General features: G+C 46.4%; 2 protein-coding genes across 2 annotated transcripts in view; one reads left to right on the plus strand and one right to left on the minus strand.

Moving 5' to 3' along the window:
- The window catches only part of steap3 (STEAP family member 3, metalloreductase), a 29,339-nt gene that overhangs the window by 619 nt on the left and 6,406 nt on the right, over nucleotides 1-22,314 (minus strand). Inside the window, 9 exon segments of the mRNA XM_056430825.1 lie at nucleotides 78-140; nucleotides 1,090-1,207; nucleotides 1,449-1,541; nucleotides 2,945-3,319; nucleotides 4,162-4,323; nucleotides 4,433-4,957; nucleotides 5,052-5,318; nucleotides 5,519-5,755; nucleotides 16,559-16,659. Of these exon segments, the coding sequence (XP_056286800.1) occupies nucleotides 78-140; nucleotides 1,090-1,207; nucleotides 1,449-1,541; nucleotides 2,945-3,319; nucleotides 4,162-4,323; nucleotides 4,433-4,957; nucleotides 5,052-5,318; nucleotides 5,519-5,749 (1,834 nt within the window). The 5' untranslated portion in view covers nucleotides 5,750-5,755; nucleotides 16,559-16,659.
- Nucleotides 10,509-14,644, plus strand: c1ql2 (complement component 1, q subcomponent-like 2). The gene is made up of 2 exons (XM_056430824.1): nucleotides 10,509-12,730; nucleotides 13,219-14,644. Exons 1-2 carry the CDS (start codon nucleotides 12,134-12,136, stop codon nucleotides 13,396-13,398), a joined length of 777 nt encoding a protein of 258 aa, XP_056286799.1. The 5' UTR covers nucleotides 10,509-12,133; the 3' UTR covers nucleotides 13,399-14,644.

Consider the following 22,314-nt stretch of genomic DNA (forward strand, 5'->3'; position numbering starts at 1 on the left):
TAAGGTAGCATATTTATTATTATGATCAGTGTCATGTTTTGCATGTACTCTTTTTCTTTTCTATGGAAAGTTCTGACCTTTCTTTCCTTTCCACGCATCCCATTTCCCTCGTCCTGCGATGTCAAAGAACCCGGGACGCTCTGCGGACATAAACACCAAAATAAACCATCAAGGACTGGAATAAATCAAAAATAAATGGATTTTAAGTAAGATAAAATAAGATAATCTTTTATTAGTCCCACAGAGAGGAAATTTCAGGGTCACAGCAGCGGGTGCACATTAGAGCATTAATAAAAATAAAATACTTAAATACTAAATATACAGACGAAACTAAATATATACACAATGCACAAGTATCATCAGTACAGAAATATTGCATCACATCAAAAAAGGTACACACGAGGGGTATTTTAGTCTGATTCTACCACTTGATACTTTTTAATTCTACTAGATTTAAACACATTAAGTTAATAAAAAAAGTTCACCAATTATAGGCTTTGGAATATAATGTAAATCTTAATGTTCTACAACAAAACCGTAAAAAAGTTAATAAATCAAATTTAAAAAATGTAAAAATTCAGTTAGGGGTGGGGTTTGGACCCCTAAACTTCTCACCATTATATATATATATCATTTAAATGTATTAATGCAGGGTATTACTGTTGGAGCTGTAATTTCAATAGCACAGCGGGAGTGACGTCATGCTCTGCTCATAGGAAATAGAGGTTTGCTGCTCTATTCATATCATTTAAATTGATTTTAGCAACTTTAATGCAGCGTTTTGCTCAATGTAATGTTATAGTGGAAAACTTGAGTTCAAAAAACTAACTGGTCAGGCGCTTTAAAAACCCTCATCTTTAAAATTAATGTCAAAAATATAAAAATTGTTCACCATTTCAATACAAATTGTTGTTTTTCTCCCTCTCAAATGGCCGGTTCTCTGTCCCCGTATCAGTTGTGGGATCGTGATTACAGGAAGACACAGAAACATGTTGGGCCTCATTCCTGCGCACCCCGCCTGGAGGAGTCCTGCTGCGCGCGGAGACCGGATCCCGGTCCACGTGGATCCGACAGCAGAGGGAGACTCACCGATGTTGACGTCGCCGACCGTGGCCTGCTTGTAGAGGCCGTACACGTCTCCCAGGACCCCGTAGCCGGGCCGCTGCTTCAGCACCTTCACGTCCTCCACTGCTTGCTCAAAGGATTCCTGGGGAGGGAAAACACACAAAAACAGACCAAAAAATGAATTTAAAAAAACTGGTAAAAGCATTGTTTTTAAAAGCAGATTTCTGATCCAATTCTATAAAATGACGTATGGCTTCATTACAGCTAGCCAATCAGAGAGACCCCTGTTGTGTAGACTCCCTGTGGATCAGTAGAAACACTCCAAAGACAGGTTGGTAGTCCGAATCCTCATGGAAACATGGAGGGAAAGACACGATACTTACATTCATGACTGCTGGGAGAAACTGACACGCCCTGCCGTGTGCTGCTCCTGTCGGTGCTCGTCCGACCAGTCCTGCGGTGCTGTTCTTTGTTGCCTAATAAAGTGGGAGGTGGCTTCTGGAGGCCACGCCCTCTTTACAGGTAGCCACCTGCTTTTCAGTTTTAACGATTCTCCAATAAAATAATAGAGGGAGCGGTACGAGGTGCCTTGAGAAGCAAAGTATGAAGAAAAACTACGGCGTTTAAATGTGAAATAGAAGACAATTGTTTTCCACAATAATTAACCTTAAATTAATTCATATGGAAAGATGTAGTCACACGGAACAATGAGGGTTTCAATGCAACAGTGCAATTACATTTTTTTATATAATATATATAATTTATTTATATAAATATATACAATATACATCTTTTATATATATATTATATATATTACATACAATATATTTTTATCCAGACCCATGAGTCCATAAAGCAACAAACACAAATACAGTTGATATATAAAATATTCTATTGTGATCTGATTCTCCGCCACAAGATGGCAGCCCTCACATGTTTATTAATCTGATGTCGCACACTTTGGGACCAGAGATGAGATTGAGCTTTTAATAATGAAGATGTATTTATTTCCAATTTTCATTTCACATTCATGCATTAAAGGTTAAGTACTGTGGCATTTTGATTCAGAGAACATCCAGTCATCACGTAACAGACAAGGATCTTTGGCAGGAACACAAAACTCACAACACAGAAATGGCTGAGATCACACAACAGCATTTCATACTCATATGAGAAAAAGGAAACGAGACAAATAAGTTTGATAACAGCCTTTTTGAAATTGTTGTCAAATGTATTCCGATCAGCAGGTCAGTTCAACACCATAATGTAACCATGTTTAAAAGAAGAAGGGGGGGGGGGCACTTGAACCTAAACACAACAGCCCTTCCTCTGCATAGATTTCCTTTGGCACGTGAAATCAAATTCAGAAGCTACAAACAGGCCAGAATATTAAAAGGTACAAACATTATTCACCATATGCTTGATAATTGCATTGAATTCACATTACAGTGGGCGGACAGCAGATGTTTAAATTGGGGCACATCATGTAAACTTCTTTACGCTTCTCTCCCCCCCCTCCAAAAAAAAGATGTAAAGACAAAATGAAACGTATGTAGAAGACAAACGTCTGCAGCAGTCTTGAAGTGCAAAAAAATAAGCAAAAAAGTTACCGACCGGAATCCACAAGGCCATCTCTGCTTCTGATGATCAGAGTGAAGAGAAGAGAACATCACATTTCAGACACTCAGATATGAACACAATGCTGCGGCGCTGCGTCAGTAAAGTCTGCAGCAGGTTCCTCAGAAGTTGTTCTCGTAACAATAAGTTAAGGTGAAAAGCATAACTAAATGACTATGCGTAGTGCAATGCGGTTGACGAGCACCTTTACCGGTCAACCGTCGAGAAGAACTACCAGCTACTCTTTTAAAGACGCTCACACGCCTCTGAACTCGGCGAGGAGCTTCAAAGCGTCCTAATAGTGTTGAAAGAATCTCCTGTGAGACCGCCGGTAACATCCACGAGACCCTCACACGTAGCTGCCGTTCTCCAGCACGTTGCAGCAGACGTCGTCCGGCCGGTCGAAGCGGACGTGCCGGCTCTTCTCCCAGCCGCGGCGGATCAGCCCGAGCCGCCGGGCCACGCAGGGCGCCAGCAGGGCCAGGCGGCCCAGGAGGGCCACGACGGGAAGAACCAGGGCCAGCGCGAAGGTCGGGGGAAGGAAGAAGTGGTACCGGGCCGGGTCGAAGGCGCGGTCCCAGCCGAAGAGGAGCGCGTGGAGGGTGGCCACGAACAGGGCGCAGTAACCTAATGTGGACTGCAGGGGGCGAAAGAGGGCCGTCAGCGTAACGATTGACCTGTCCTCTAAATATGGTTTAAAAAAATTATAATGAAAGTGACTTCTTCAGCTCACAGTCCAGCCAGTCCACTACATTAGCTCACTGTTACAGAACCCGTGGACACACACACTGACCTACCACTCATGACCCGCATGAACCCCACCAGTGTGTGTGTGCGTGTCTACAGGGCACGGCAATACAAAATAAAAAAAGCCTCCCAAGGTTGAGGCCAAGGGGTTAAAAATTGCCTTTTTTCTCTCTCCACACTAACTGGGCAGAGCGGCTCATACTCGTTTCCACCCGACAGGAGGGATGACGTGTGTGTATCGCGGTGCTTTCAAATACGTGACGGGCAGCGGAACTAAATGTTTAAAAAGAAGCAGCAAAAATAGTCAGCGTAGTGACGATTTCCCCTTTTTAAAAACGCTGACAGTAACGGCGGTACCGAGATCACGGCATTCCTTAAAACTAAGCTGAGGCACGCTTTTGACATTTCAGTTCTGGTCACATGGTGGAAACATGTGGTGTTTACGCCATCCAGTGACCACCGTTTAGACACCATTACTGGAACTCTCACTGCGCTCTGGCTTTACAACCTTTTCAATTAGCGCAACAGTTGTAATTCAAAGTGCACAGGTCATGTAGACAATGTCCTCCTTGAGGGGGGCAGAGTCTTAGTGTGTAGTTGGTAAGTCATGTGACAAACACACACACACGCCCCGTCTTATGTATGTATTTAAAGGATTTGAGGGGAGGGAGGGAGGGGTCACTTGTGATCATTTCACTGGATGAATCCCTGCTTGTGTGCGTCCGTGTTCACCTGGATGAAGCTGAACTCCCTCCAGTTGACGGCGTTGGTCACCGAGGGCAACGAGGCGACGGCCAGCAGGGAGAGCAGCCCGAAGGCCACGATGCCCGCCGACAGGTACAGCTCCACCCGCCACACCTCCGCGTCCACCCACACGTCCTCCTCCTCCTTCAACTGGACGTCACACAGCAAACAATCAATCCTCACCGCGGCCCGTGTGTGTGTGTGTGTGTGTGTGTGGGGGGGTATTTAGCGTGCATCGCGTTGGCGTCTCGCCCCTCACCTGTTTGGACTCGATGAGCAGTTTGAAGTGGGCGGACTTCCTCGAGGGGAGAACCAGGCTGTAGATGGCGTGCAGCGCCGCGCACATGAAGCTGCACAGGCCCAGCTGCTTCCTGCTGGTCAGCCAGCAGTCCAGCCAACAGGGGAAGCGGTTGTACTTGGTGCCGCGCCACAGCTGGAGGAGCGCGGCGCACACGCCGGGCAGGTAGACCAGCGACAGCGTCACCAGGGCGACGGCGGGGAAGGTGGCGTTGACGGTCTGGATGGGCATCTTGTAGAAGACGCTCTTCCCCGCCGTGACGTAGGGCTGCAGGACGTCGCGCAGGAAGTTGTACGCGTAGAAGAAGGCGAACAGGCACAGGGTGCAGAGGGCGGGGAGGCGCCAGGAGGGGAAGAGGCGGTGGGGGAGGTTCTCGATCTCCAGGGAGGAGGAGAGGAGGCCCATGTCGACGGGGACGAAGCCCATGCGGCGGCAGAGCTGCATCACCGAGCTCTTGGCCGCGCAGCTGTCGCCGCACAGCAAAATCTGGAGAGACGACGACGACGGCGGCTTGAGACGTTCCCGAAAATCGGGACTTTTTCTTCTTCTTCAATCTGCATTACCGGGGCGTGGATCCTACCTGCCTGTTTCCATCCCGAGGTCCCACCTGGAGCGTCCACGCCGATATGGTGTTGAACCCCTTGACCACGGAGCTCTCCGGGAACAGCTCGGCGAGCCGCTCGGCGTTGGAGGGCCCGTCTCGGTTGACGCTCGACCCGTTGCTGACGTCCACCAGCGTCTTGCCGGCGAGCGACGGCTTCAGCGCCGCCAGCGTGGAGTGGTGCTCGGGGAACACCGCCACAAACACCAGGTCGGCCAGGCCGACGGCCTCCACCTGGGACGTCACCTGGAGGACGGAGACAGAAGCGGTTAAATAACCGGCAGAATACGATTAGCTGCGGCGTTGTGCGTGTCTATTCGAGGCGAGAACAACAGTCACCACGCCTCGTGGGTAAAGACGCAGTAAATATATAAACATCCCCAGCGGGAGAGAAGCCAAAACACCAATTACATGGCGGGTGTGACCGTGAGTGTCAGTGTCGTCACCTCGGCCTCCTCGGGGAACAGAGCCGCGGAGCGCTTGGGGTTTCGACTCCCCACCGCCACGCGGTAGCCGGAGGCCACCAGCCGGCTGGCCAGCGAGCGAGAGAAGTCGCCCGTGCCCAGGATGCCGACGACCGGGGCGCCGGGATCGGACGGCGAGGCCTCGAGGCGCCCGGAGCATCCTCCTCCTTCACCCCCGCCTCGGATTAAAGGCCGCGCCATCTCATCTGGCATGATGCACTGGGACAGGAGGACATGGGGGGGGGGGGGTTTACATGCACACAGAACAACTTTTTAAAGCAATAATAATCTATGCTCTGGGATTACAATCATCTGTCTCAGCTGTCACGTCTAGACGGTAGTAAAATAAAGACAATACACAGCCTGAGGAAAGGAACTCTGTAGTGGATGATTAATACAAGGACCACGAAGCTTTAACAACGTGTGCAAAAAAAAACGTCCTCGCGACCTGCGCCGTTTAACCTCCAAACTGCCTCAGCATGGCGCAAACCTCCTCCTTTTTCTGTTTTTACACCAGCCGTTGAAAATCCTCCAGGTCGCGAGCGGAACTCACCAGAGAACCCGCGAATCTTCAGAAACAGACTACGCTCGTGTGGCGCGACATTGTAGCGACAACGCGCGACATTGTAGCGTCGGCTGACCGAACCGCGTGAAGAGGACCGAGCGGACTGACGTCACACAGCTCGGCGTCCTTGACTCAACTTGTGGAAACTTGTACCCCCCTCTCGAATAAAGTTCCAGGCCGACGCAGGTGAACATAAAGGTGCAGGTGGAGAACAGCGGTATCTTACCAACACCACGTGGTGCACTGAGCTTCTTAAGGACTCATCTGGTGGTATTTTAAAGCTACTTTCAGGTACTTATTCAGTCCGCTCCTCCGCTGTGTGGACGTTTCTTCCTGATAACGTGACGCTGTGGACAAAGCCCCGCCCCTCCCCGGCCACGCCTCCACGTGTGTGCAGAAGATTAAAAAGAGAGAGAGAGAGATAGAGAGAGAGCAGTGGGCTCCACCAATGTAGAAATACAATGAATATGTGTGTATTACATATTTACAACATATTAAAACAATCTAAACACATTACACATTGATTTACACCAAATAAAAGGTATACATAAATAAAAATGTGTCAAAGACTTTGGTTTATAAACTTAATAATAATAATCAATTTAATTTATTTAGTGCTTTTTAAGCTACTCAAAGACACTTGACATGTTAAAGTACACGTAGACACAGCTACGGGAATAATGCAAACAATTCAGGGTCAAATGACTTGCTCAAGGACACACCGACTAGGTCGGGGATTGAATGGTTGGTTTAAAATTAAAGACATTTCCTCCACTGTTTCGTGATACATGCAAACACGCGAACATAAGAAGCTGAATCAGACACACGTATAGCATCGTGATTGAGTTCAGGGGAGCGTGCCGAGGTTGGTCTTCTTTTCGCTGTGGCGATGGTTCGGTTAAGAAAAAAAGTGAAATCCTTCTTTTTTTTTGGTCCTGTCTCATTAGACTCAGCCTGTTAATAGGAGTGTCTCCCTGGACTCCATCTGCTGCCGTCAGTTCATTTGATAAGCAGGCCTTGGGATTAGAACAAATAATAATAAAGCAAAAAGTGCTTTAAAAGAAAATGTCCAGCCGCGGGCCACGCGCTGTCGACATGACTTCATCACGTCTGCCTTTGCCACTTGCAGAAGGTTGAACCCCTCGGGCTCGCAGCACTGCATCAGTGTCAACACAAACACACACGCACACACACACACGCACACACACAGCGACTGCTCGCCACCCTCTCTTTCACTCTCTCTCGAGGCCGTGGCCTCGTGCTTGTTCACATCGCTCAGAGGAGCTCCATTTTACATTCTGAACATTAATATAGCAGCAAACTAATATTTTCTATATAAAGCCCGTCAAGCCGGAGCAGAGAATGAAGCCGTTCTTCTTCTGTGTGTGTGTGTGTGTCGTTGAGATAGTCACTTTCTTTCGTACTGTTAACAGTTAAATATCTGTCCTACCCTTATTAAATGGTCAGCCCTTTCGCCGTAGTTCATGCTGTTTTCACCGTTAGCTTACAGCCGCCGGCTCGCCGCCACCATGATGAGAGCCGTCAAGCGGCAACTGAACTGCTTCCAATCTGGGATCTTTTCCCTCTGAGGTCACAGTCCTTGACATCTGTGTGTTAATTTGGAGATTTTTCATCAATTGGTATCGATTCCTGCCGTCTCCCAGGGTGGTAACCCATAAATCTCACAAGTCAAATCAATGGAAGTTATTCTGATCCGATGGGGGCAGATTCACCACTCGCCCTAAGACGAGCCCGGTGATCTGGGCTGGAAATGTTAAGGTGACAAATGGCAGCAGTGGCACACAGCAGGGTCTCTTAACCTTTCCTTGATGCTGTTTTCAGGTCCACAGTCTATTATTATTATTACCGCCGAGCCGGATGGGAAATATTGTGTCAGAGGAGTGAAGGCACGGTCGTAGGCGGTTAGCCCGGTGGACGGGTAGAGCCACGTTAACATGTGACGGGGCTTCACCGTCAACGCGCCACATGGAGGAGGACATTTGTGTCTTTTAAGGGCGGAGGCGTCTTCAGAGCCCTTCATCAGGGATTAGGGGCACATGTTGAGACAGGAGCTGATGTTGCAGGTTCTCACCGCTGCATCCTTGTGGCACAAGTCAACGTTTCCCACGGTAAAGTCAACCCCTGGTGGCCGTTTTGGAAAGGTAAAGGTTCACGTGGAGTGGACTTGCTGTTCACCGTACTAACCCCGAGTAAAGGTCACTCCTGCCCCTTAGAGTCTGGGAGCGGGCTGTTCTGCACTCATTTGTTTTCGCGCAGATGATTATTGTCGTCCGCTGTGGATGAAAATCGAAAGATGGATTTCCAGATTTTATACCCGCACCCCGCGATTTCATCTTCGCCCGTGACTCGTGGCGCTTTCTCACCTTCAGACGTGGGCAGGCCGGGCTGGAGCCATGTTCCGTGGAGTCAAAAGCCGAGCCGAGCGCGGGTTGAAAATTGCTTAGGGAGTACGGGAGGGATGGAGGGAGGTTGGTTTTTCGGCAGTGTGACTGTGGGGCTTGGGATAAGCCATGTCTCCGGCCTCTGAAGATTTCCCAACATTGCCTTGAGCTCTAAAGCCTCTGCTGTGGATGTGGGGCCCGTGCTCCAATTACAGGTGCTTAGTTCCCGAGCAGCACTTCAGAGGTATTACAGGTCCTTCAGGGTGTGGGGGTGGGCATGGGGGTGGGCATGGGGGGGGTATTGAACTTCAGGGACAAAATCACTAAACGCTTTTATTCAATGAGCAAACGCTCTTTTCACTGAGTGTCTCAGAAACTTAAAATAACCAATGAAAGGCCTCGCTGATGGCCGTACCAACGCCAAGGAGGCCCGGTGGTCATGAAACTTCGGGCTTGTGAGCCGTTCAAGTGCACGGTGGCTAACGAGGTGTTTAAGACACATCTGTATGCAACAGAGGAGTGATTGCCTATGTGCACAGTGGGGGGGGGGGGGGATTTAAATTTGATGGAGAATCAGAATTCAAGGCCCGTGGCTCTCCACCTCGCGAAACAAGACATCAAAAAGAGCGTCCCTGCAGCCGGGGAGCTCGGAGTCGAAGGTGTGGACAGCAGTCAGACATCACCGCTCCATCTCCTGTATATATTACCTCCTGTCCCCCATCCGTCTGCACGTGTGCATGTGAGTAAAGTGAATGAACGGTGAACGCATGGGCACCGTGTGGACCTGCCCTCAGACAGTGGGCTCGGACTTTGAAAGGACCCCTCATGGTGTGACTCAAATATTTGGACGTATTTATTGTCATCATCACATGGTTTAAACTCGTCTTTAATCTTTATTCATTAGTTAAAAGTTTTTAAAAAATCATTTTTGTGTCGATTTGGGGAGCTTATTAATGGATTGCCCAAAAGGATTAAAATATATATATATCAACATTTTGAGGCTTATGATAATATGTGGATGGGCTCGACGACATCCAAATCCCCATGCAATTGAAGAATGTATGGATGTTTCCAAAGGGGAATGGAAGAACACATTGTATGGTAATATTTTACCTCTAATTCAATTCAATTCAATTCAGTTTATTTGTATAGCCCAATTTCACAAATTACAAATTTGTCTCGGAGTGCTTTACAATCTGTACACATAGACATCCCTGCCCCAAAACCTCACATCGGACCAGGAAAAACTCCCAAATAACCCTTCAGGGGGAAAAAAAGGGAAGAAACCTGGAGGAGAGCAACAGAGGAGGATCCCTCTCCAGGATGGACAGATGCAATAGATGTAATGTGTACAGAAGGACAGATTTAGAGTTAAAATACATTCAATGAATATGACAGAGTGTATGAATAGTTCATAGTAGGCATATTCCACGATGGAGACCTCCACGATCCATCAGGCAGATGGCGGTGGGGAGGAGTGGGCGGAGTCTCAACAGTAGGCGGAGTCTCAGCAGGACAGTGGCGTAGTCAGGAGCAGGAATTCCACGACCCAGACCTCAATGATCCATCAGGCAGATAGGATCTATGTCGTCTCATAGGGTCCGATGACCCCATGAGACGTGAAGTCAAAAGGACTCCGGGAGAAAGCAGAGTTAGTAACGTGTGATTGAGAGATGAAAATTCATCCTTAAGGAGAGAAAAAGAGGAGATAGGTACTCAGTGCATCCTAAAACGTCCCCCGGCAGCTATAAGCCTATAGCAGCATATCAAGGGGCTGGACCAGGGCAAACCTGATTCTGCCCTAACTATAAGCTCTGTCAAAGAGGAAGGTCTTAAGTCTACTCTTAAACGAGGTGACTGTGTCTGCCTCCCGGACTGAAATTGGAAGCTGGTTCCAAACAAGTGGAGCTTGATAGCTTAAGGCTCTGGCTCCCATTCTACTTTTAAGACTCTAGGAACTACAAGTAGTCCCGCATTTAGTGAGCGTAGCTCTCTAGTGGGCAATATGGTACTACAAGCTCCTTAAGATATGATGGTGCATCACCAATCAAGGCTTTGTACGTTAAGAGAAGAATTTTAAAAGTGATTCTTGATTTTACTGGGAGCCAGTGCAGAGCAGCTAGTGCAGGAGTGATGTGATCTCTTTTCTTAGTTTTAGTGAGAACACGAGCTGCAGCATTCTGGATCAACTGGAGGGACCTAAGAGACTTATTAGAGCAGCCTGATAATAAGGAGTTGCAGTAATCCAGTCTCGAAGTAACGAACGCGTGAACCAATTTTTCTGCATCTTTTTGAGACAAGATGTGCCTGATTTTTGAAATATTACGTAGATGAAAGAATGCAGTCCTTGAGATTTGCTTTACGTGGGAGTTAAAGGACAAGTCCCGATCAAAGATAACGCCAATATTCTTTACAGTGGTGTTGGATGTCACACCTATAAGAAAACACAAACCAGCTCCACATGAAAAATAAATATGCAATCATTTAGCATTTTAAGGATGTATATATGCACAGAGTGACACATTCAAGTATAATATTATCAAGATGTTTTCCCGAAATGCAAATATGTGTGAGGGGTGTTTTGCCGATTACGTATTTTGTGCAATCTTTAGGGACAATTGCGCGGATTTAAACTTTACGCACCGACTGGACCTCTCGTCAAGTCAGTCGAAAGAGAATAGAGCACTTCCGGTTACGTATTACAAAATAAAATCTCGGTCGAGAATCTAATAATCACATCTCCTGATATCGATATTTGGAATTTAGCCTGTCTGCTTCAGTCAAGTGGAATATTCCAGCCTGGAGATACTCAAATAAAATTTGAAATGCAGGAATATGACTGAATTATGCAGCACGGCCACTGCGGGTGTGTCATTATTAATGGTGCACGGTTGGTGTTGCAGCTCATTAAACCACTTACAATGCATCAAAGTTCTCAAACTGATCATTTGTCAACATCTTAATCCTACACAGATCTGCTAATTATTGCTGTCAAATACACGCAGTGGAGTATAAGTACAACACCTCCCTCTGTTGGAGCAGAGCAGAAATATAAAGTACGGTACAAGTACCTCTAATTAAGTACTTGAGTAAATGGAGGCAGTGGCCTTCTGACATCCGACTGCATATTATAATTATGACCCGGAGAATGTGCACCCTCCCATCCTAATGAATGCTTATTAAAAATGAACTTCCGTGTTGGTTCTGACCCGCCTCGTGCCTTTAACCTTTAACCTGTAACTTGTGGCTGCTTTAAATTACTCAGCTGATGTCTCTCTCCTTTATTCTGAGGCGCCACCCGTCCTGCTGTTTTAATTTGAAGGCCACCTCCCCCTTGTTTTCCGGTCTTCTCCTCGCTAACTTGGGCAGCTGGACCGCCGCTGTCCGCGCGCACCCATCCAGCCAGGAGCGCTCCCCGGTCCCCGGTCCCCGCCGCCACTTAGCCGAGGGATGCGCACTTAATCAACTTGTTCTCCATTTCTTTTCCGTCGTCCTAAAAAGCCTCCCCCCTCTCCCCCCGTCCTCCGGCACAATTCCCCCCCAGAACGGCTGCGCGGGTTTCCTGTCGTCCCAACGTCCGCGAGCCGCGCGGAGGAGGTGGTCGGTGTTCCTGCGGTGACCGTCGTCGCGATGCTTCTGCTGGCTCTGGCAGTCGCCGTCCCGCTGCTGCTCCTCCGTACCCCGGAGACCTCCGCGCACTACTACGAGATGATGGGCACCTGTCGGATGGTGTGCGACCCGTACACTCCGAAACCGGGGGGCGCCACCGCCCAGAACGTGAACGGCGTGAACGCGCCGCAGCCGCCGATGGCGCAAGGGAGCCGCGGGGAGACGGGGCGACCCGGTAAACCCGGATTAAGGGGCCTGCCGGGAGAGCCGGGATCCCCGGGTCCGAGGGGGCCACCGGGGCAGCGCGGCGACGCCAAGCTCGCCTTCCCCGCGGTGACCGGACCCACCGGACCCGACAACGGCGGGACGGACGGCGCGAACTCCACCGGCACCGGCACCAGCTTCCGGATCGCGTTCTACGTCGGCCTGAAGAACCCGCACGAGGGCTACGAGGTGCTGAAGTTCGACGACGTGATTACGAACTTGGGGGACCACTACGACGCGAGCACCGGGAAGTTCACCTGCCATGTGTCCGGGATCTACTTCTTCACCTACCACGTGTTGATGCGCGGAGGGGACGGGACCAGCATGTGGGCCGACCTGTGCAAGAACGGACAGGTGAGAGTGGAGAAGGTCAATTTAGAGAACAATGATAACTTTCCAGAGTCATCCTAATTTCAAAGCGTGCACGAGGCTCGCCCCTTCTTCCTATTAACACCTTCTATACACCTGCCTGCTCCATATTATTCATACGGGAGGATTTCAGGGTAACATGGTGATATTTCTGGTCCAACCCCAGCGTGTGTAAACCCCCCCCCCCCCCTCCTCCCGTTTTTTGGGGATGAGTCAGATGTTTACAGCTGGATGAGGGCTCAGAAACTAACTATACTGTGGTCGCTAAAGACACTGCAATTGGGGTGGGGGTAATAATTGTATTTTATACCATCCTATAGTAAAGTGGTCTAAACCTCTAAATTACCCACAATTCCCACTTGAGTGTCTATTTTTTAAAGCTGTGCTTTTTGCCTCTCAGCCATAAGTGAACTTCTCATCACCTAATGTAGCCTGGTCCCTCGTTGCCTCCCCCCCAATCCACTGTCCCCCAGGTACGGGCCAGCGCCATCGCCCAGGACGCCGACCAGAACTACGACTACGCCAGCAACAGCGCCGTGCTGCACCTGGACTCCGGGGACGAGATCTACGTGAAACTGGACGGCGGCAAGGCGCACGGGGGCAACAACAACAAGTACAGCACCTTCTCCGGCTTCATCCTGTACCCCGACTAGACGGCTTCATCCTGTACCCCGGCGCCGAGAACTGTTCCCATCACAAGTCCAAATTGTGTTTTGTCCCGGTTTGAAGGCACACGGGCGTATTATCTACAACCGTATACATGTTCTTGTTCATCTAGCGAGAGACCTTCATGTGTGTGTGTGTGTGTGTTTGATTTTGACTCAATTTTAACTGCTCTGCGATCACCAGGCTACCGATCCTCCTCGTGCAGACCCGCAGTACCACCCCGAACGCGCTCTGAGCGGCGGAGGCATCGCTCTTAAGTTCTTTTGACATATTTCCAAAATGGAGCGTAGCCCCCGAGCTGTGTGTATTAATGGCACCTCATATTTCAGGCTCCAATGAAAACAGTTAGAGGTAGTCAAGAAATCAAGAGATGTAGCATCAGATCAGATGTTCTGAGGCCCGGTCACACTGGTATTTAACGCCATTCGTGCCAACTCATCCCGTTCTTTAGTGGTAATACGACACGCTGGTTTTTCAACTCGTTGGTGAACTTTGTCACACAGAACCACAGGCCGAGAGTCCAAAATGGAGGGAAGGGTTCGTCGCGTCCACTTTTGTTTAACGCCTGTTTCGCTAAAGAGACGTGTTGAGACATTTAAATAAACAGCGAACTCCGCCAGCAAGCATGTCGCTGTCAATTGGTAAGTGTGCCATCTTAAAACCTCGGCTATCCAATGAAGGTGGGGCATGGGGCAAGACACACACTCAGAAAGCTACACGGTGGACCAGCTGGATAGCATGTTCTCACCTGGCGAGCATGTTCGCCGTTAGCTCGCCGGTAGTTCCCGACGTCATCGAGCTTCTGCAACCAAATCTTTGCGCGCCGCTTTCTGGCGCGACCGAACCTTCGAATGCTCCCTAAAATACGGACACGTGAATTTCCGCCATGTTATTTTAAAAAAAAAGTGTTATCTGGCCACAAGTAAGCACATCATCAGCAGAGATGGCAAAGTGGGAGCAACGACTCGACAACAACTGGACGAGCCGGACCGGTTTCAGAGGACACGTCGGCTGAAGTTGTCCGATGAGGTCATCGCGACACATAAACGCTTTTTGACGAGCTGCCATGAATCTGTAGGTCGTCTCGATCGGCGCCGTCTCGAGTCGCGTTCGGTGTTTTCACTAAATAACAAAGTAACCACACATGAAGGATGCACATTGGGATGTATTTTGTTGTCATGTATATGCAAATAAATATTGTTTGACAAAAGGTTGCCTTGGTGTGGACGTCTCTGACCAACTGAATATAGATAGATAGATCGATAGATTTATCTATACAGGACTGTCTCAGAAAATTAGAATATTGTGATGAAGTTCTTTATTTTCTGTAATGCAATTAAAAAAACAAAAATAAATATCATTCTTTTTTGGAAATCAACCAAATGAAATAAAGCTTATATTCTGATTTATTGCTGATTATGGCTTACACTAAGTGAATATTTTTAACATGCATCTCTCCGCTAAAAGCAGTACTTCTGAACCTCTTAATTTAAAGGATTAGTCGAGAGCAGACTTAGCAAGAGGCCGTGTGTGTGAGTCCTCTGCATGAGGAAAATTAAATAACTTCAGCTCGTCTCAGGCGGTGGCTGCCGGCTCCTTTGTTTCACTTCTGATTAATTTGTATTACGATTTGCTTAATTAAGAAGATGGCTGTTTTGTCTGTGTGGTTTTTATTTTGTATTCATATTTATTTGTTACCCCATTCCCCCCAGGAACACACACTAAACAGCTGTTCACACACCGACCCCGTCAATTTAAATGGAAATTTTGGCAAACAAATATTAGCATGCCTGGTTAGATAAACCTCCATTATTTTGCTGTGCTCTACAAAAGGGCTCTGTCCTCCTCAGAAAAACAACAACAGGTGGACAAAGATGGGACAATGTATGTGCAGATAATGGGGAAAAGCCGAAGAAGAAGCGGAAGAAGCCATTGGGTCCGGGAAGGAACGAGTTCTGCATTTTGGCCGTCGCCGTCTTGTTATTTTTGCCTTGTGCTACCAGTGGAACCAAACGCTGACTAAGACCTTTACAGGTGATCAACATGTTTTAAAGGTAACCTCTAGAACTGAAAACACACGGCAAAACGGTAACTAACACCTCCCAGACTTGGCAACGCTGTGGTGGCAACCTGTCAATCACAACGTAGCCCCGCCATTTTGCCCCACGCCGTATTGAAGAAGACTTGAAACTAGAGATTGAGTTTGTTTACAATGTTTCCTGAGGGAATAAATCCAGTGAGAAGTAAAGTCACTTCCCCCATAGCTCAGTAGACCTTCACAGTAGACCCTGGTTGAGTCAATGTGGTTTCTGATGAACGTCTTACATGTTATACATTTGGGTCGTCTTTTCGTTTCCATTTCCTCGTATTTAATCTCTATTTATATATAAAAATACATCCGATCTTGGTCAATTTTCTACAATTTAGAAGGCCTTTAAAAAACATGTTAGTCACTTAGCTGGTCAAGATTTAGTCAAGGACATTCTTTAAAGATAGCTATAAATTTTGTTGTTGTTGTTGTTGTTTTGGGGCTCTGCCACAGCCCCCCCCCCCCTCAAAGCGTTTAAAGATCAGAGCGTGATGGTGTTGTACAGGCTCTCAGCCTCCACTGCAGACACATTTAAGATGAAAAGTGGAACTGCTGACACCAACTGAGACATCAACAGCAGTACGTGTCACCCGGCTGCCAGACGGATGAACACACACACACACACACACACACACACACACACACCAAAACACGATAGATGATCATCCATCCCCCCATGTCTGGGAGATAGTGAGGGATCGCTGACTGACAGACAGAGTAGTGAAATTCTCTGATGGATGAGATAACACACACACACACACACACACACACACACACACACACACACACACGGTGTGTCCAGGAGAATGCAGCTTGACAGGCATCGTATACCGGCGTAATGAAAGCATGTGTCGCTGCAGTCCTTCGGTGTTGTACGTGCCGCCCTCGTTACAGTAAACTATGATTGCTTTTAATTGAAAGCCTGAGAGTGAAGAGTCTCATCTCATGAAGCCGCCATGATTGATCCATGAGTAACGAGATGCAAATGCCAAAAGTGTGTGTGACTTAAAGAACTGTGCAGGAGGGACGTCTGAAGGGCCCCGCGGAGACCTACAAACCTTCTGCTTATCTTCCTCTTTGTTTGGCGAGTCTGATCCAAGGCGGCCGGGGTCCTGCAGTGACAACGAGGCTGTGTACGGAGGAAACTGTATTTGATTATCTGTATGAGGATGACACAAAGTTTGGGGGGATTTAAGGGAAGGTTGGGAATAGGTGTGTCTTTATTTTTGCTGAAGGAGTTTGGATAAAACGCACTTAATGAAAAAAAGTTACATTTCCATACTTTAAGTAGAATTAGCTGATTGACTCATATACTTAATGGTATATTAGATAATGACAATATGCGTCGTTATATATTATACAAATATTAGTCAAAAAAATTAAAACAATTCTAAAATACAATTGATAAAATGCTACTATGCATGCCAGTAAAAGATAAATAAAATTAGTTGTCCCGAACTTAAACAACACAGAAAAAAACAGGAACCGAGATGGAGATATGATGCATATTTTACTCCAGTGGAATAAATTCCCAGTATTACCCAGGATTCATAGCGACTCAGACGAATGCTGACTCACTCAGTCCATCACACATATTACATCTCTTTTGTGGTTTAATCTGCCAAAACGAGGGGGACGGCTTGAGAAACGGAGTGAAGAGAGAGAAAGAGAAGGGCGCAGTAGACAGGGAAGGCGATACACATAATAATTAATAAATAAAATCCTCTCATAGAAGTAAATCTCTGTCGTGTTTTGTTCCCCTCTATGAAGATAAATTAAATATATTTGGATTGTTGACTGCTGGCTAGACAAAACAAGACATTTCATTCAGTTAACTTTTGTCTGAGAAGTTTTTATGGCCATTTATTTTTACTTGATTACAATTTTCAGACATTTCTAACAAAATAATGAGGACAATAATCATTAACTGCAGCCCTAATATGGCCAATATAAGAAGGAGAGGAGCATCTCATAACCACAAGGCAAAAATGATTTGGTTATGTCATGTTTTATCCCGATGCACAGCAAGTTTTTTGATTTTTATTCCATTACTCTGCAGCTTTTGGTAATTAATTGCTCTCTAATTTTAAAGGAAGAGACATACTGGGAAATACTCTTATTTTGCACTCTTATATCTGTATCTAAATATAAAGCTAATGCCAAGAGGTGGTTAGCTTAGCTTTGCATAAAGACTAGAAGCAGTGGGAAACCGCTAGCCTGAGTTTTCTTTCAACTGGATGCAAACGTACCCTTCTCTTTTCTATCAGGTAAATATCAAGCTAGAGCCAGTTAGCTGGTTAGCTTAGCATTAAGACTGGAAACAGCTAGTCAGCCTCTCTAAAGCTCACAAATTAAGATGTGACTTCTGGTTTGTTTAATCCGCACATGAACAGATATAAATAACAAAGCCAGCTAGCTGTCTCGCTCTGCTTCCGGTCCTTATGCTAAGCTACTAGCGCTAGCTTCATAATTAGCATATAGCTACGAGTGTGGTATCAATTTTCTCGTCTCACTCTCAAGAAACTAATAAGCACATCTACGAAAATATTTAACTTTTCCTTTCCCTCGCAAAACCTTTGACCTTTCGGCTGCTCTGAACTTTGACGACAACTTTATTTTCTACCTCATACAAAATGTCACCTGAATGCTCCTCAACTCATTTACAGTATATCTCCGAGAGGACATTTGATCTTATGAGAGCCAGAAGAGCTCGCAGACATTCACGCAGATGATTTGTCGCCGGGCAGGAAAATGGCAGAAGTGTCAGAAACACATCCCTCTCTGGCTCTCGGAGCCGGGGCCATAATGAGAGGCTCTTCATATCCTCATTATTTATGTCCTGCCTCCTCCCTCGGCTGGGCATAAGAGTTTTAGAGCCTTTGAAGTCAATTCTACCTAATTTGAATTTATTATTAATTCTACTTGGTCTTTCTCTTAGACTCTCTGCCTACTGCTGGAAGCAGATGTGAAGCCCGTGGTTGTTGGGCATTAATGTGAGATTACATACGAGTTCAGATTACTTTATTTCCCACGGATTACTCACCTGTCTGCTTTCAAATCTGACAGTGATTTATCCGAGATGTCATTCATTTATTACCGCGTCGGGGTTTTTTCACTCCCATAATCCCCTGCGTGACGCAGTCTGTCATTTGTTAAATATAAGGGAGTAAAGGTTAAGGAAATAAGTCATTTGGAGCAGGCGGAGTTTTATTGTAACAAAGCCAACGAGGACTCGTTATTTTTCATCTCTCTCTCACTCTCCTCCGGCTGAGTGACAGGCCGAGGACGATCCTCAGAGAGTCGGCCTGAAAGGTGAGAGTGGCCCCGGGCAGCATGGCTGATGAGCGCGCGCACACACACACGCATGTTTAAGACGCTGCTGCATCCGCCTTCGCGCGGGCCATTTAATTGGCCATAAAAGCTCTTGTGCGTAACGGGGAAACACTTTTGTTATTGAATGGGGCGGGGCATCATCGCGAATGACGCATGACGGCTTTTCGTGCCATGCGAAACGTGACTGCGCACGCAGTTTCTTCGCCTCTGGGGACCACGAAGGTGCCAACAGAATTGTTTGACGTAACTATCCAAAAGTTAACGCCGACCCCCGGCGCTGTGTGCGCATCGATTTGATTTGCCAATTAGCAAACGGCCGGACATCGTTTATCATCAGCTGAAGCTTTCACAAACTTCTCCGCGAGATGTAATAAGACCACCCAGGAGCAATCTGCCCCCCCCCCCCTCACACACACTTCTCATTAGGACTCTAACGAGAGCCCCGCGAAGCTTAATTATTTATCTGCATTAATATCCCTTCTATATAATGAATGGTAGGTGATAGTGTGTGTGTGTGGGGGGGGGGGGCCAAAGATCAGCCCTCCTTTACCTCAGCCTTCCTCCTGATTAATGGATGAGGGAGAGGAGCCCTTCATGTATTATTACTGCAGAGATCCTGGACCTCGGAGAGAGAGAGAGAGAGAGAGAGAGAGAGAGAGAGAGGCTAAGTGAATGATAATCGCCGTCTGGTATGCACACGTGTCCCCCATACACATCGCTGGCATTTCAGTACTAATGGCAGAGAGCGATGGGGTTGAGGGCCGCCATTGAAAATCCATCTCTACTCAAATGTGACACAAAGTTGTGAAATGTCAAACTATTTAAAAAGTCAGGATGGACACTATTCATCGTCTGGGTTCTGTTTAAAAAAAAAGTTAAGATTACTTTTTTTAACTAGCACACGTTACATTCACACGCTTTTTAGGGGGTTTGTTGGCTTTTTTTAAGGTGAGAGAGAGATACATAGTTCGACGTATTATCCTGTTTTGCATCGTCCTCTGAATTATGCTTATGATGTGCTTCCTAATCTTCGGCTTTAGCTCAGTGGGGTAAGAGGGCCGTCCTGCAACCGCAGGGTTGTGGGTTCGATCCCCGCTCTCCCCATTAATTGCAAGTCGAAGTGTCCTTGAGCAAGGCACTGAACCCCCAGTTGCTTCCCGGGCGCTTCACTGCAGCCCACTGCTCCTTAATAACTAAGGATGGGTTAAATGCAGAGAACTAATTTCCCCTTGGGGATAAATAAAAGTGTATATTCTATTTGCATCTTTCTCTGTGCGTGTGTGTGTGTCCTCAGCTGAACAGCTGCATGTGTCCGTTTTTTCTTCTGCTTCTTTTCTCTTTAGCTGCTCTACTCTGACCTCTGGTGGACAAGCACATATTTGCAATGTATAATATATTGTTGTTGATATCGTTCACGGACAACTAATCAGTTATTAAAAAGCGTTTGTTTTATTGTCATTATATTCATGTGATGGAATGTATTTTAAAGTGTTTGTGTATATGTCGTGTGCAAAGTGTGCAATACATCATAGTTGGGAATACATGTAGGTATACTGACATTTAAAAATAAAATACATTGTATTCTGCATTTTGTGTTTATTTTATTTTCTGTTGTTCGCGTGTATTTCTTCAGCTCATGTAAAGCACTTGTAATAGCCTTTAAGCTTGAAGGGTGTTCTACAAATACACTTTAAGCAATATTGAATGTAAGCTAAATATATTTAATTTACTTAAAAAGAAAATGTATTCGTTTATTTATTATTGTTTTCCCATTTACTCTCTCCTCTAACACAAAAGAAAAGTAAAGGTAAAACAGTGCCAATAGTAATCTAGAGTTCAGATTGTTCGGTGTATATGTAACATGCACAAAGAGATACCTTTAAAAAAAAAGAAAAACATAAGAAAATATCATGCACTTACACATAAAAGTCACTAGATGTCACCAAAGGTCTATACTTGCTGTTGACTTTCTTTTTCCAGATGTGGATACTTGATCCCAGAGGTTCACTCGATGCCAAAAACATCCCATAAATGTACTTTATCTGAATTTTACATCAGATTAAATGAAAGTTTTGTCCAAATCAAAAAGGTCCTTGTTGTCGTTTCATTGAGGAGAGAAGACAATTAAACCTCCTTCCAGAGCCTTTAATATGATCTCTGCTTTTCAACGTTTATAAGTAACAAAATTAAAAAAACATTAACCACGCATGCGCAGAACCTTTTCCTGCCTCCGAGAAAGAGTAAGGTAACAACACGACCTCCCGTCGCCCTCCACTAGGTGGCAGCAGAGTGCCGCAGCGCTTTGAGACAGAATCCACTCAGAGCCACAACTACCAATCCTTATCGTGTCTTATTAAACGTGACACTTTCTGTTTTTCACTCCACTGACAAAGTAAAGAGGAGTTGTTTTTGTTGTTGTTGTCTCAGCACAAACAAACCACTTGAAAAAATAGAAGAAAAAGAAAGTAAAACCCTTTTTTTTCAGTGGACCCCAAACTTTCCCTGTTTAGTTCAGATTACCACATCATAATATATATATAGGTCAAATATGTGATCAGTCAAATTGTGACACTAGGAAGATGGAGCTGCTATTTTGGTTTCAATACGTTTAAACAGGGTTTACCTAAAAACAGACCCAACTATTTTTGATAACAAAAATAATGATTTCCTGTTCCTAACATTTTTCCCCCCAAGAATAATAGTCCTATAATGTATTCAATTTCATATGTTTATCTTTATGGGGGGGGGGGGAACTAATGTCTGACCTATTTAGAAATGCACAAAGTCTTCAGGTATCGAGAGTAACAGAGAGGTCATTATTACAACAGCATATTGGCTTTTATTGAACGCTTATGCCAGGCTATTATTTATAATAATGTATAACGAGCCAGAATGAAGGCAAAATCACCAACAGATTTACAGACAATAAAATCAAATGTAGTGCAGATGTTTGTAAAGACAGCTTTCCTTCGTTTGTCTCAACTAATCCTCCACACGCAGCAAGTGAAACTAAATCACGTTTCTTGTGTGTGTGCGTGTGTGTGTGTGCGCGCGCGCGTGCTACAGAAGCAGAAGAGCGCAGTCTGCCCTCACTGTCACGCCTTTACTTCCAGACAGCTTTTTAACAAGAGCCTCATCGTATACGCCTATGGTGCATGCGTGCGCACGGGCGCGTGCTCGCGAGCCAGAGCCTGGTCTACGTGGGCTACTCAATAAGAAGCGGGCCGGTGCATCTATCATCCTATTACGGCGACAAATCCGGCTCCCGGTCCATGAAAGGTAAAATGAATCACCGACGTTAAGCCGTCAATAAAGCCATTCGTGTAAATGGTGTCTCCGAGGGGCGCGCGCTATTATTCAACGCGCTTTATCAGCACCTTGGAAATTACGTGGCTTGTAGCGCGGCCCCTGCCTCGCGGTGATTAAGGGCCCTGCCAGGGACCGGTGACAGCGCTTTTGACTCGGTTTTTTTTCTTTTTCT

The sequence above is a fragment of the Pseudoliparis swirei genome, chromosome 14 (genome assembly GCF_029220125.1).
Source record: "Pseudoliparis swirei isolate HS2019 ecotype Mariana Trench chromosome 14, NWPU_hadal_v1, whole genome shotgun sequence".
Classification (NCBI taxonomy): Eukaryota; Metazoa; Chordata; class Actinopteri; order Perciformes; family Liparidae; genus Pseudoliparis; species Pseudoliparis swirei.